Genomic DNA, 16,512 nt, shown 5'->3' on the forward strand with positions numbered 1-16,512 from the left:
TAGAAATAAAAATCAACGGAAAAGAGCAAGAGTACGAAAAACAAAAGAGAAGAAACGAAATAAGAGAAATAGAAAAAAGAATATGGCATGAAGTGGGAATTCAAAGATACAGAAGTAGACTAGAAAAAAAGATATTCGAAGTGAACGAAGATATAGAAGCTATGATAGCAGAACTGAGCAACCTAATTGTAGAAGCTACGGAAAAAAGAAAGAGGGGAATAATTGATGGAACGGAGAATGTAGTGAGTTGAAAAGCAAGAGAAAAATTAAGAAAATGGAAGAATAACAAGGGAAGGAAAGAAGAGTACTTAAAAGCAAGAGAGAATTATAGGAGAAAATGGGAAGAAAGAAATAGAGAAAAACGAGAAGAAGAGAAGATAATAAAGTCCCTGAAAACAGAAGAATTATTATGGAGATATATAAACAAGGAACGAAGAATGAAGACTGAAGTCAGTACGAAGATCAAAATACATGAATGGAAACGACACTTTATGGAATTATTGGGAGGTTGTGAGGAAAAATGTTGCAAAATAAATAAAGGAATCACAACGACGGAAGAAATGTGGAGAGGTTCGGAAATAAAAGAAGATGAATTAGGACGACAGATTGAAAGACTGAAAAGAGGAAAGATACCAGGAGGGGATGGAATCCAGAACGAAGCGTGGATTTTCTGGACAGAAGGAGTGAAAGAAAGAATATGGGAAGTGGTAAATGGAGTTTGGAAGGGAAAAGGGTTTCCTCGGCAGTGGAGAGAAGGTATAATAATCCCATTATTTAAAAAGGGGCAAAAAAGTGATGTGAAGAACTACCGAGGGATCACCTTGCTCAATACGGCGTACAAGATATACGCAATGATACTAGATGAGTGGAAAGGAGATGGAAGCACGGGGTATGTTACCAGACGGTCAGGCATGGTTTAGGAAAGGAAGAGGTACTATGGACAATGTGTACATCCTGCAGCATTTAGTGGGAAGAGAAATAAGGAAAGAGGGTGGAGGAATGTACGCATTGTTCATAGGTTTCAAAGCAGCGTTTGATAGCGTGAATAGAGAGAAAATGTGGGTGTATTTGAGGAGAAAGGGAGTAGATGCGTACCTGGTAACAAAAATGGGAGGAATAAATGAAGAAATAGTAAATAAGGTGAGAGTGAATGGAATAGAGCGCGAGAGTTTTTATACAAATAGAGGAGTGAGACAGGGATGCCCACTCAGTCCCGCATTGTTTGCAGCTTATCTATGAGATATAGATGAAATGTTCAGAAAAGCACAGACAGGAGAGGTGGTAGTAGGCAAAGAGAAAGTGTGGTCGTTGGCGTACGCAGATGATTTGGTGATTGTGGTAAAGAAAAGAGAAGAAATGAAAACAATGATTACAATTTTGAGAATTACGTACAAAGAAAGGAATTGGAAGTGAATGTGGAAAAAACAAAAATGGGGGTGTTTGGGAAGAAAGTAAGAAAGGAGAAGGAAAAGTGGGCATGGAGAGGGAAGAAGATTGAACAGGTGAAAGGATTCCAGTACTTAGGATATACATTAAAGAGCAATAACTCAGATAGAGTAGCATATTCAAGAAATGGATCGAAAAGCGAACAAACTGACAGGAATAGTATGGGGAATAGGAGAGAGAACATCTGGACATGATTATAAAAGAAGAATGATGATGTTTGATAGTTTGATCAAAAGTGTATTTATGTACAAAGCTGAGATTTGGGGATGGAGGGAATATGAAGAAATAGAGAGAGTGCAAGAAAAATACTTAAAATGGACATTGGGATTGGAAAAGTATACGCCGGGGTATATAGTGAGAGAAGAAACAAAAAGAGAGAACATGAGAGTGGAAGCGGGTAAAAGGGCGTTGGATTTGAATAGAAGTTTAGTGAGACAGATGATTGCAAAATATTGCAAGAATGTTGGAAAGAAATAAGAAAGGAAGGGGGAAAACATGTTTGGAACGAAAGAGAAGTATTATGAAGGAAAGGGATATGCATGTGAAGAAATAGAGAGAATGAGAGAAATGGGAAGGAGTATGACAGAAGAACTGAGTGTAAGAGATAAGGAATAACGCGGATCGAGAATATCGTAGTCTAGATATAATGCAAAGTATCGAGAAATAGTAAAGGATGAAGTACCAAAGTACACACAGAGAGAGAGTATAAAGCAGAAAAGAATGATGGCGAGATTTAGGTGTGGAAATGAAGAGAGAGAGAATAATTTTTGGATGGATGAAACTGACAAAAGGTGTAGGATAGGAGAGAGGGAGAAACAATAGAGCATATGCTGGAAGGATGTGAAGGGCTCGGAGGAAAGTAGGGAAGAAGTGCTAAACGATGATGGAAGAGGACTGGACTGGATGAAAGAAGTACGGAAGATAAAGGGAACTTTGGCAAGGGGTGGTCAAGCAGAAAGAATAGAACAATTATTATTATATAAAACTCTGTATTATGTAGATTAAGTTAATTTGTACCCCTATTGGGAATCTTATTAAGCCTGTGAGGCAAATAATAAATTAATACTACTACCTTTAAATGTGAAACATTTTGTTTGTTTGAAAATACAAGTATAGAATAAAGGATATATTTCTGAAAAAAACCTCCATTTTATGCTCTGAAAACAGATGAAATAAATAAGACCCGAATTGAGTGGAATAGTAAATGGCAAAGAGACACGATTATACCTCTCTGCTTTATTGTTAGCAGTTCTGACAAGATTTTTGCAACATTTTATGTCTTCTTTGAGAGCATTCTAAGACGTACCTACTTAGTGTCTCCAAGAACAAAATCGCCATTAAGTTTTTTTTGAACAACTTTGTTGCAGCCCACGCGATAAACCGCAAATAATATATCATTTTTAAACTACGAACAACAACGTATTTAAAAACCGTCTAGCAATCTCGAAGATAACAGCACCGTTGATAAATATGCAATTATTTTTCGAAATTAGCCCTTGAAACTCCCGTTTCCACCATCGTTACCGCACCCATTACCAAATTCCTCATCGCCAAACCACCGTCACGCCGACCTCTCGAAATAAAACCCCAGAAGGCGCGTTTTACAACCCATAAACCGCCAACAATGGCGCATATTCGCGTTAATCGCCGATAATTCCGCATAACGCCCCACAAAACACGCCGGATAACACACTAACTCGTTTTCTTCCCACAGAACGTAGCAGGAGAATGCGGTCCCTCGAGCTGTCAACCCCCTGGCAAGAAGAGGAGGATGTCGAAGTCGAAGACCTGGATTTAGGCAAGCACGCGATGAACGGCAGAGACGACTTGACGGAGTCGAGCAGCGACGAAGCGACGGGAAGAAAGCGAAGAAAGCACGGAGGTATGGCGGAATCGTACGGTGTTTTATGTAAAAATTGAGTGTTTGGGTGTGCAGGGAGCGCATCAAGTGGTAGTGCGTCCAGCGGGACGACGACGAGGAGGAGGAAGTCGTGCATCAGCGCGCGGGAGAGAAACTTAAGAAGACTGGAGAGCAATGAGAGGGAAAGAATGAGGATGCACTCGCTCAACGATGCGTTTGAGGTATGGCCGATGGCGGACGATTTGCGGAAATGTAGTCGGTTTGTGATATTTAAGTGCGCCGGCATTTTTGTGAAATGAGACGGGCTGAAAGTTCGACCGGAAGCGAGTTGACTTGAAAGTTGTTGCTCGTTGAAGAAAAAAAAAAGTTAAGTTTTTACCACAATTCGTGTTACGTGGGACACAGTTAAAGTTTACACTGGAACTTTTACAATTGTATGGAAGGCGTTTCACAAAATATACAGGGTGCTTGACGAGTCTGCCTGAATTCCAGGTGCAACTTGAAATAAATATTCAAAGGTATCATGGATAGTTTTATCATTTTTATATGCCGTTTACAATTATTTTAAACTGTAGAGTCGGCCAAAATATTGTTTGTTAAGTTAGTTCTGGATTTCTTTTATCCTTCAATTTTTCGTTAATTCATAATGGCGACAGTATTAAAAAAGTTCGGGGATTTTTCAATTTGTCGATTTCTTATTATTTTTTATTATTCTCGTTTTCCGGTTTTTCATTTTTTCGATTCTACGGTTTAATGATGTATAGATATCTAGATTTCTTGATGATTCGATTGCTCGATTTTCTGATTTTTCAACATTTCGAATTTCGCTTTTTCGGCTTTTCGATTTGTAAAATGTTTGAATTTTCCATTTTTCGATTCTTCGGTTTTTCAATTTTTGCCGTTTCTAAGTTTTCGATTTTTCATTAATCAAGTTGTCGATTCCTCAATTTTCCGATATTTCAGTTTTGCGATTTTTCAATTTTCGGCGTTTATAAGTTTTCGACTTTTCGATTAATCAATTTATCGATTTCCCGATTTCTTCATTTTTCAATTTTTCAATTGTTTAATTTTTCGATTTTTCAATTTTCCTATTTTATAATTTTTATCAATTTCATTTTACATTTCTTCAATTTTCCAACTTTTAGATGTTTTAGTTTTTAGATTTTACAATTTTTCGATTTGCAGTTTCATGAGTTTTCCATTTTTAATTTTCCAATTCTTCGGTTTTTGAATTTTTCAATTCGATTCGTTTTTCTTCTTTCCAATTTTTCAATTAATTTTTTTTCGATTTTTAAGTTTCTCGTATTTAAGTTTTTTTTTATGTTTCAATTTTTCTATTTCTCTGTTTCGGATTTTTCGAGATCTCTTGGATTCTTCAATTTTTCGATTTCCCAATTTTTCTGGAGTTTGGGGATTGTTCAACTTTCCTAATTTCGATTTTTCGATTTTTCAATTTTTCAATTTTTGGTGATTTTTCGATTAATCAATTATTCGATTCCTCAATTTTTCAATCTTTCAGTTTTGCGATTCTTCTGTTTTTTGTTCTTCAATTGTTCGATTCTTCAATTTTTCGTTTTTTAATTTTTTAATTTTCGCTTAACCAATTTATCAATTTCTCGAGTTTTCAACTTTTCGATATTCCACTTCCCGTCTTCTTGATTTTTCAGTTTTTCAATTCTTCAAATTTTCGATTTTCCAATTTTTCAGTTTCTGGGATATTCGATTTTTCAATTTTTCGATTTTTCGGTTTCTCGATTTTTCAATCTTTCGGTTCTTGAATTTTTAATTACTTTAATTTTTCGATTTTTTTAAATTTTAGATTTTTCTATTTCTCGATTTTTTTATTTGTCAATCTTTGAATACTAGATTTTTCGAATTTTTTGATGTTCGGATTTCTGGATCTTTCGATTTTTCAACTTTTCATTTTAGGTTTTTCAATTTGTTGAATTTTTTCATTCCTCGATTTTAATGTTTTTTAATTTTTCGATTTTACGTATTTCGATTTATCAAATTTCAGTTTCAATGAAATTTTCGATTCTTCGATTTTTCATTTTTTTTATTTCTCGATTTACAATTTATCGATTTTTCAATTTTCCTATATTTCAGTTTCGCGATTTTTCAATTTTTTGATTCTTCAGTTTTTTCGATTTACCGACTTATCGATGTTCTATTTCCCGATTTCTCAATTTTTCAGATTTTCAATTATTCAATTTTTCGATCTCTGAAATTTTCGAATTTTCAATTTTTCTTTTTTTTAATTTTCAATTTTTCGGCTTTTCGGTTTCTCGATTTTTCAACCTTTCGAATCTTCATTTTTGCGATTCTTTAATTTCTCGATTTTTTTACATTTTAATTTTTGGGTTTCTCGATTTTTCTCTTTTTCAATTTTTAAATATTAGATTTTTCTCAATTTTTTGACGATATTTCGATTTTTCAACTTCTCGGCTCTTGATTTTTCAATTTGTTGAATTTAAAATTTTTGGACTTCGATTTTTGATTTTTTTTTAATGTTTCGAATTTTCTATTTATCGATTTTCAGTGTTTCGATTTCTCGATTTAAGGAGTTTGCGATTGTTCATTTCTCGATTTTTCGATTTACCGATTTTTTTGAAATTAAAATACTGAGTTTATCAATTATTAATTTTTCAATTTTTGGCTATTTCAGTTTCTAGATTTCTCCATTTTTAACTTCTCGGTTTTTCGATTTCTTGATCTCTATTCATGTTTCGATTTCTCAATGTTTCCATTTTTAGATTTCCCAATTTTTGGGAACTTGGTTTGGAGATTTTTCAATTCTCGATTGCTTGGTTTTCTTCGGTTTTCCGGTTTTTCTATGTTTCAATTTTTGGGTTCTGAGGTTTTCGATTTTTCAATTTTTAATTTATCGATTTTTCGAATTTTCGATTTGTCGATTTTCCTATTTGTCATTTTTTTATATTAGATTTTTCCCATTTTCTGCTGATGTTTCGATTGGTCAACTTCTGAATTCTAGATTTTTCAATTTGTTGGATTTAAAATTTTTTATTGTTCAATTTTTTATTTTTTTTATTTTTCGATTTTTCTGTTTGTCGATTTTCAATTTTTCGATTTCGCAATTTAACAAGCTTTCTATGTTTCGATTTTTCGATTGATCAGTTTCTTGATTTTTCGAATTATCAATTTTCTTTTTTATTTAAATTGTTCAGTTTTTCAATGATAAATTTTTCAATTTCTGGGTATTTCAATTTCTAGATTTTTCGATTTTTTTAACTTCTCGATTTTTGGATTTCTCGATCTGTATTCATGTTTCGATTTCTCGATGTTTCAAGTTTTCGATTTCCCAATTTTTTGATTTTTCGAGTTTTCTGCTTCTGAATTTTTGAATTTTTAAATTTTTTAATTTTTCAATTTTTGGCCTTCTTAAGTTTTCGATTTTTCGATCAATCAATTTCTTTATTTCTCGTTTTTTCGACCTCTCGATTGTTCGATTTCCTGATTTCTCAAATTTACAGTTTTTCAATTCTTCAATTTTTCGTTTTTCCCATATTTAAATTATTCGGTTTTCTCAGGTTTTTATTTTTCAATTTTTAGATTTTTTTAAATTTCCAATTTTTATATTTCTCAATTTGTTTCAGTTTATCAATTTATCAAGTTTTCGATATTTCAGTTTTGGGCTTTTTTAATATTTCGAAATGTTTATATTTTTCGATTTTAAATTTTTCGATTTTTTTGATGTTCTATTTCTCGATTTTTCGATTTTTGTTTTTAATTTTAGAATCTTCGATTTCTCGATTTTTGCATACTTCGATTTCTCCACCTTTCAATATTTTAATTTCTCGGTTTTTTGATTTTTCGATTTTTCGGTTTCTCAAGTTCTCAATTTCTTGTTTTTTTGATCTTTCATTTTTTCAATTTTTCGAATTCTTAAACTTTACTTTTTTTGGTTTTTAGAATTTTCGATTTTACGGTTTTTTGATGTATCGATTTCCCAATTTTTAATTTTTTTAATATTTCGTTTTTTCGATTTTTCAAGTTTTCGATTTTTCAACATTTCAATTTTGGGAATTCTTTAATTTGTGAATTTTCCAATTTTTTACTATTTTAATTTTTCGTTTTTTTATAATGTCAGATTTTTCGACTTTTAGGATTTCAATTTTTCGGTTTTTAGATTTCTCACTTTCTCGATTTTTCAATGTTTGGTCAAATTTTATGTTTTTATTTTATCCAAAATTCGTTATTCATATGGTAAACTTTAGCTGCCGAAACCTATTTACATACGCTTAAAAACATAACTTTACAAAACAATATTACCAACCACCAAATTTACAATTTTTAATTTTCCTAAATGGTGACCGTTTTTAAAAATTTCAATCTACCGCTATAAGACCGCCAATTTTTGAGTTTTAGTGATTGCAAGAATGCATCTGAATGAAAAGAAAGTTACTGTCATTTCTATAGTTCATTTTTTAAAGAAGCGGAAAAATGTGCAACCCAACATACGCAAACTAACTTTCACCATGTTTATTATTTAAACAAAAATGTGGCCTTTTAGATTATTATGTATTTTAAAACAAATGACGAAAAATTTTAGGTGATGAAATAATATGACAGAGTGTCACTGAGACTACTGAGATTATAAATTAAAGAAAACAACTTGTTGATTTTCAACTGAAATACAAAATATAGGTTATTCAAAAGAGGCTCCTCGCCTAAAGAAATCAAAACGCAACCAATAATACAATTACATAGAAACCTTTGAATATACTGTGCCTTTGATACTTAGTGTGACTATTATTGTTTCCGTAAAACAGAATTAGCTGTTTGGTTTTGATAATTTGTAAATAAACATCTATTGTTAAATTAAAATCAAAGACAAACAAATTCAAAACAAAAGTACGAAAGGGCAACTCCTGTGTACTCTACACAAGCGTGAAATACTCACCATTTATCAAAATCACATTAGCTTTTTGTTTGAATACATTCTGCATCACTTCCAACGAATTATTATCGGTTTTAATTATACATAGTATCTAACACTACGTCGATGCTGTTACATAAAACAGATAACTGGTTTACTTTTTTTAAACGGTTCGAAATATTAAATATTTGTCTCAGGATTGCTAAATGATTGACGACGTAGATTGAATAAATAATTTCTTTCCTTTCAAATATTTATTTAGTTGAAAAATTACATATATTGAACAATTAAACACACATTTAATATTCACTATCCCCTTCAATGTGTATACTGGGTTGCGAACTCTTTATTATTTGTGGACATCCTGTACATTAATTATAAACAATCGTATAGTAGTCCCCATTTTTTAAGGTTATATGGCAGCATTACAGTTTTTAACAACTAATAATGGAGTGGTTTATGGAGGCGTCTCTTACTTGCATAAATTATTTGCACGTGTTCAGATTTTGAAGGCTAACAGATCCGGCTTCAGTTTTTTTTTTTAATAAAACAAAGCACACGACATCATAGATATTTTCCTCAATGTAGATTTATGTAATTTTTTGGTGAATCGAGTGAACGTTATTAAGAAAGAATTTAAAAGAAACAACATGAAAATTAAGCCTGGTTTGAAAACGTCCCCGTTTTTTTCGACAGTGTTGTATACATCCAATGACTCCCACTCAGTTTCAACCAAATCATTTTAATTGGTGATCGATCTCGAGAAAGTTGTTATTCTGCTGTAACTCGTACGTTTACCAAAACTGTAACAAATTGGGATTGAACAAAATAACAAAATCTAACATGAAATACTATTGATTGATTCTTATTTATGTGAACATTCCATTAATTTTCTTTTCAAAGATTCTGAACCAGTGACTGGTAATTGATAGAGTTCCTTCCGCCTTGACAGAATATGTCGTTTTTAAGAGAGTAGACACGAAATGACAGTTTCAACTTTAAAATATTTTAGGTTATATGACTGGTTGTCAGAAACTCGTGTATGCCAAAATTGTTGTCAAATTTATCATGAACGTTCGTCTCAAAGGGTTTTCCTAATGTGACTCGATCTAAAAGGAGTAATAGATTTAGTGAATTTAGGTTTTCCAGTATCCTAAAAAAAATGCAGCAATCCACTTGACTGTGATTTTTTATAATTTGTCATTTTTTGAAGTAAAAAGTCAAACATCGAAAATATTTTCTGAAAATGCACTGCACTTTAATTAATTGTAATAACAGCGCAAACGATGGCCATCGTTTATATAATTTTCCCTCATGAAACAAGAGCATTGCACTTTGGAAGGGCTAAGTTCAACTTTTTTCTTAAGAATCTTATAAGCAAGCAGGAGCCCCGCCCACCCAGCCCTTCTTCACTCCAGTGACTACCCTTAATATTGTTTAGTCTTATCTTAGCAAGTACTAGCCCCGCCCACCCACCCTCTTTTTCTTAGAAAGTATGTCATCTGCCAAAATTAGTCTGCTAAGGTATGCACTCTAGAATCTCGAAAATTAAAATCTTGTGGACCACAAATTTGTCTACATTTTATAGGAATCTGTGTAAATTTTAAATCCTTTGAAATCTTTGGAATTTCATGATCTTTAAAATCTCCAGTATAACTAAGATCTCTAGGATTCCTAGGTTTTAAAACCTAAAACATTTTTAGAATCATAGAATTTCTAAAATTTCCGTTTGATCGTTACAATATCTGGATTTCTTAGAATCTCTAGAATGACATCAGTTGTCTCGAGAATTTGAGGAATCTCAAAAACGTTTCGCTTTCTGGCATCTAGATTCATCTAGAACTTTTGAAACAAGGGATCGCTGAAAACGCTGAAGTTCCTGGAATCTAGGGTTTCTATTTAGAATCCGTGAAATGCTTATAATATTTAGGATCTAACGGTACAAGGTATCTCTGAAAGATTTGAAGTTTTAGGATTCGTAATTCTTTAAAATGTCGAATATTTGTAGGAATTTTAGGATCTCTAAATTCTAAGGATTTCTATGACCACAAATATATCTACAATTCGTACCAATCTCTGGAAATTTTAGATCCTCTGAATCTTTGGAAATTCATAATCTTTAAAATCTTCAGTATAACTAAGATCTCTAGGATTCCTAGGTTTTAAGAACCTAAAACATTTTTAGAATCATAGAATTTCTAAAATTTCCGTCTGATCGTTACAACATCTGGATTTCTTAGAATCTCTAGAATGACATCAGTTGTCTCGAGAATTTGAGGAATCTCAAAAACGTTTCGCTTTCTGGCATCTAGATTCATCTAGAACTTTTGAAACAAGGGATCGCTGAAAACGCTGAAGTTCCTGGAATCTAGGGTTTCTATTTAGAATCCGTGAAATGCTTATACTATTTAGGATCTAACAGTACAAGGTATCTATGAAAGATTTGAAGTTTTAGGATTCGTAATTCTTTAAAATGTCGAATATTTGTAGGAATTTTAGGATCTCTAAATTCTTAAGGATTGCTATGACCACAAATATATCTACAATTCATAGGAATCTCTGGAAATTTTAGATCCTCTGAAATCTTTGGAAATTCATAATCTTTAAAATCTCCAGTATACTAAGATCTCTAGGATTCCCAGGTTTTAAGTGCCTAAACATTTTTAGAATCATAGAATTTCTAAAATTATTTCCGTCTGATCGTTACAATATCTGGATTTCTTAGAATCTCTAGAATGACATCAGTTGTCTCGAGAATTTCAGGAATCTCAAAAACGGTTCGCTTGCTGGCATCTAGAGACATCTAGAACTTTTGAAACAAGGGATCGCTGAAAACGCTGAAGTTCCTGGAATCTAGGGTTTCTATTTAGAATCCGTGAAATGCTTATACTATTTAGGATCTAACAGTACAAGGTATCTATGAAAGATTTGAAGTTTTAGGATTCGTAATTCTTTAAAATGTCGAATATTTGTAGGAATTTTAGGATCTCTAAATTCTTAAGGATTGCTATGACCACAAATATATCTACAATTCATAGGAATCTCTGGAAATTTTAGATCCTCTGAAATCTTTGGAAATTCATAATCTTTAAAATCTCCAGTATACTAAGATCTCTAGGATTCCCAGGTTTTAAGTGCCTAAACATTTTTAGAATCATAGAATTTCTAAAATTATTTCCGTCTGATCGTTACAATATCTGGATTTCTTAGAATCTCTAGAATGACATCAGTTGTCTCGAGAATTTCAGGAATCTCAAAAACGGTTCGCTTGCTGGCATCTAGAGACATCTAGAACTTTTGAAACATGGGATCGCTGAAAACACTGAAGTTCCTGGAATCTAGGGTTTCTATTTAGAATCCGTGAAATGCTTATACTATTTAGGATCTAACGGTACAAGGTATCTCTGAAAGATTTGAAGCTTTAGGATTCGTAATTCTTTAAAATGTCGAATATTTGTAGGAATTTTAGGATCTCTAAATTCTATGACCACAAATATATCTACAATTCATAGGAATCTCTGGAAATTTTAGGTCCTCTGAAATCTTTGGAAATTCATAATCTTTAAAATCTCCAGTATAACTAAGAGATCTAGGATTCCTAGGTTTTAAGTACCTAAAACATTTTTAGAATCATAGAATTTCTAAAATTTCTGTCTGATCGTCACAATATCTGGATTTCTGAGAATCTCTAGAATGACATCAGTTGTCTCGAGAATTTCAGGAATCTCAAAAACGGTTCGCTTGCTGGCATCTAGAGACTTCTAGAACTTTTGAAACATGGGATCGCTGAAAACACTGAAGTTCCTGGAATCTAAGGTTTCTATTTAGAATCCGTGAAATGCTTATGCTATTTAGGATCTAACGGTACAAGGTATCTCTGAAAGATTTGAAGCTTTAGGATTCGTAATTCTTTAAAATGTCGAATATTTGTAGGAATTTTAGGATCTCTAAATTCTTAAGGATTTCTACGACCACAAATATGTCTACAATTTATAAGAATCTCTGGAAATTTTAGATCCTCTGAAATCTTTGGAAATTCATAATCTTTAAAATCTGCAATATTACTAAGATTTCTAGGATTCCTAGGTTTTAAATTACCTAAAACATTTTTAGAATCATAAAATTTCTAAAATTTCCGTTTGATCGTTACAATATCTGGATTTCTTAGAATCTCTAGAATGACATCAATTGTCTCGAGAATTTGAGAAATCTCAAAAACGTTTCACTTTCTGGTATCTAGAGACATCTAGAACTGTTGAAACATGGGATCGCCGAAAACACTGAAGTTCCTGGAATCTAGGCTTTCTATTTAGAATCCGTGAAATGATTATACTATTTAGGATCTAACGGTACAAGGTATCTCTGAAAGATTTGAAGTTTTAGGATTCGTAATTCTTTAAAATGTCGAATATTTGTAGGTATTTTAGGATCTCTAAATTATTAAGGATTTGTATGACCGCAAAATGTTTATAATTTCTATAATCTCTTAAATCCTAATGTATGTATTTAGGAATCCCTAGGTTTCAATTATCTCAAATATTTTTGAAATCTCTAGATCTCTAAAATTTCTGTTCAATTGCTGGATTTTTATTAATTTTTAAAACCTATGTAACGTTTAAATATTTGAAAGTTTTGGAATCTCCATAATTCTTAGAATGTCAAAGCTTTGAATTTCAGTTATCATAGAAATCTCAAGAAATTTTAGGCTTTCTGGAATCTAAATAGAGATATTTAAAATAACTATATATTAGTCAGTGTATCTGGTACCGGTAAGGATTTGTAATGTAGAAATTTTAGGATCTCTAAAATCTAAAAAATGTGTATGATAGCAAATGGAATCGTTATTATCTGTAAATATCTCTAGTAAAGATTAGCATCCCTAGTGTTCTAGGATCCCAACAATTTCTGGAATCTTCTACATTATTTAATATTCGTGGAGCTTCTAAATATCTTGAAAGCTTAGAATTTATATGATGCTTAGAATTTCGAGGTTTTTAAGGACTCCTGAATATCAGATTCGAGAATTTCACGAATCTCAACAAGCTTTTCGCTTTCTTGTATTTGGAGCACATTTAGAGCTTTTAAAATACTAAATAATAATTACAAATCTGTGGCGTCGCAGAAAACACTCCTCATCGTCTAGTTTCTGAAGTTCTACATCCTCTGCCTTCTCGTGCCAACATTACATCACTGTAGCCGACCCGATTTTAACGAGCAACGATTTCTCGAATCGACAATCTTGCATCATACACATGCTATCAAAATCATTTAATCGTGAAAACTGTACACGTTTTCGAATTCGAAATATGTTAATGACTCTATTATGTTACATCGAAGTTACCAACAAGCATACAAAAAAGTCACCAAATTACACGAATAAACACTGACAATAGTGACAATTGACCCATCTTTCTATACTTTGTCAATATGTTTTTCATCGGACTTCAAAAGTTTGTTATTTCTGGTTTTGTAACTACTTTTTTTCGGGATTACTCCAGTTTAATTACGTCTGTTGCAATTTTTGCGTTTTCGTTGTTTTGGTATTAATAGTCGTAAAGGTATTTATTACCCTTTTGTTTGTTTCTGTTTTACACAATTCTTTGCTCCATATATTTTGCAAATAATCGTCAAGGCAGCTATCAAAGTGTTGACCGAAGTTGAAATACTAATATTCTCGGATAAAACGCACATTCTATTGTCTCTTGTGCTATGTATGTCAGCACTTTCACAAAAATTAACCTATAAGCTTGACATTTTTGACATCGCCGCACGATTTGCATTCAAGGAAGTTTTTACGCAAATTTCGTGCGCTTTTTAAAAGTTTTGTTGTGACCACCGGTAGATGGCGCCAGGAACTATAACCTCCCATAGTCTCCTGAGACACCTTTGAAAAAAGAGCATTAATACAGCTGTTAAATAATGTGGGTCACGTTGGTACTTAATTCCTAAAAATGTTCTTAAGTAAACGTTGCTTAAAGAAAAATTTCAAGTAAAAAAGAAAACCAAAATAAGCTCCGCCCCTCGGCTCACGACAAATAAGTAAATTCATCACAATCGAGATGAGGGCGGGTGGGCGGGGTTTGCATTTTACTATTTTTTTTTCTTAATATATGTACGTACTTTTCTTTTCACGACAAGAAACTGAAAACTTGTTTAAAATGGTAAATTTGTAGAGAAGTGTGGGATATAAAACTTACCATTTTAAACATGTTTTCAGTCTTTTCTTGTGCAGAATATATATATTAAGAAGAAAAAAAAGTCAAAACATAAGCCCCGCCCACCCGCCCTGTCTCAGTTGTGACGATTTTTCTTTATTCGTTGTGAGTAAGGAGGCGGAGCTTAATTACAAAATTATTATTTTTCAAAGAAAAATTACCATTTGAAACATGTTCTTAAATAAAAGTGTTGTTCAAAGAGAAGTTTTAAGTAAAAAAGAACGCCAAAATTAAGCTCCGCCCCTCGGCTCACGACAAATAAGTAAATTCATCACAATTGAGATGAGGGCGGGTGGGCGGGGTTTGTATTTTGCGTTTTATTTTCTTATGTGAGCAGTTTTCTATTCACGACAAGAAACTGAAAACTTGTTTAAAATGGTAAATTTGTAGAGAAGTGTGGGATTTAAAATTTACCATTTTAAACATGTTTTTAGTCTTTTGTTGTGAAGAATATCTATATTACGCGGAAAAAAAGTCAAATCATAAGCCCCGCCCACCCGCCCTGTCTCAGTTGTGACGATTTTTCTTTATTCGTTGTGAGTAAGGAGGCGGAGCTTAATTACAAAATCATTATTTTTCAACGAAAAATTACCATTTGAAGCATGTTCTTAAATAAACGTGTTGTTCAAAGAGAAGTTTTAAGTAAAAAAGAAAGCCAAAATTAAGTTCCGCCCCTCGGCTCACGACAAATAAGAAAATTCATCACAATTGAGAAGAGGGCGGGTGGGCGGGTTTTGTATTCTACCTTTTTTTTTCTTATATGTGCGTAGTTTTCTATTCATGACAAGAAACTAAATACCTGTTTAAAATGGTAAATTTGTATGGCAGTGTGGGAGATAAAATTTATCATTTTAAACATGTTTTCAGTCTTTTGTTGCGAAGAATATATATATTACGAAGAGAAAAAAACTAAATCATAAGCCCCGCCCACCCGCCCTGTCTCAGTTGTAACGATTTTTCTTTATTCATTGTGAATAAGAAGGCGGAGCTTAATTACAAAATTATTATTTTCCAATGTAAAATTACCATTTGAAACATGTTCTTAACTAAAAGTGTTGTTCAAAGAGAAGTTTTAAGTAAAAAAGAAAGCCAAAATTAAGCTCCGCCCCTCGGCTCACGACAAATAAGTAAATTCATCACAATTGAGATGAGGGTGGGTGGGCGGGGTTTGTATTTTGCGTTTTATTTTCTTATGTGAGCAGTTTTCTATTCACGACAAGAAACTGAAAACTTGTTTAAAATGGTAAATTTGTAGAGAAGTGTAGTAGATAAAATTTACCATTTTAAACATGTTTTCAGTCTTTTGTTGTAAAGAATATATATATTAAGAAGAAAAAAAAAGTCAAATCGTAAGCCCCGCCTACCCGCCCTGTCTCAGTTGTAACGATTTTTCTTTATTCGTTGTGAGTGAGGAGGCGGAGCTTAATTACAAAATTATTATTTTTCAACGAAAAATTACCATTTGAAACATGTTCTTAAATGAACGTGTTGTTCAAAGAGAAGTTTTAAGTAAAAAAGAAAGCCAAAATTAAGCTCCGCCCCTCGGCTCACGACAAATAAGTAAATTCATTACAATTGAGATGAGGGCGGGTGGGCAGGGTTTGTATTTTGCCATTTTTTTTTTATGTGCGTAGTTTTCTATTCACGACAAGAAACTGAAAACTTGTTTAAAATGGTAAATTTATATAGAATTGTGGGATATAAAATTTACCATTTAAACATGTTTTCAGTCTTTTGTAGTGAAGAATATGTGAATATTACGAAGAAAAAAAATCAAATCATAAGCCCCGCGCACCCACCCTCAGTTGTGACGATTTTTCTTTATTCGTTGTTAAGTAAGGAGGCGAAGCTTAATTTAATACCATTTGAAACATGTTCTTAAATAAACGTGCTGTTCAAAGAAAAGTTTTAAGAAAGCCAAAATTAAGCTCCGCCCCTCGGCTTACGACGAATAAGAAAATTCATCACAATTGAGACGAGGGCGGGCGGGTGGGGCTTGCTTCTTCAAAACTATGAAAAACTATTCCAGTATTCATTTTGCATCTAAGTAAAGAGCTTTTCCAGTAATTTTGCAAGACAAGCATAAAATACAA

The 16,512-nt window shown here is 32.5% G+C and overlaps 1 protein-coding gene across 5 annotated transcripts in view; it reads left to right on the top strand.

The window, feature by feature from the left end:
• LOC135123475 (protein dimmed) overlaps nt 1-16,512 on the top strand; it is a 182,229-nt gene that overhangs the window by 163,813 nt on the left and 1,904 nt on the right. For 4 of the 5 annotated variants that reach the window (XM_064048143.1, XM_064048145.1, XM_064048144.1 and 1 more), the window contains 2 exons: nt 3,161-3,328; nt 3,368-3,528. In XM_064048143.1, coding sequence (XP_063904213.1) covers nt 3,175-3,328; nt 3,368-3,528 — 315 coding nt within the window. In that variant the 5' untranslated portion in view covers nt 3,161-3,174. The remainder of the gene's footprint in view (nt 1-3,160; nt 3,329-3,367; nt 3,529-16,512) is intronic. The other variant, XM_064048147.1, reaches the window with a different exon arrangement.

The sequence above is a fragment of the Zophobas morio genome, unplaced genomic scaffold (assembly GCF_036711695.1).
Source record: "Zophobas morio isolate AGI-343-1 ecotype UQ-CSIRO unplaced genomic scaffold, CSIRO_AGI_Zmor_V1 ptg000006l, whole genome shotgun sequence".
Classification (NCBI taxonomy): Eukaryota; Metazoa; Arthropoda; class Insecta; order Coleoptera; family Tenebrionidae; genus Zophobas; species Zophobas morio.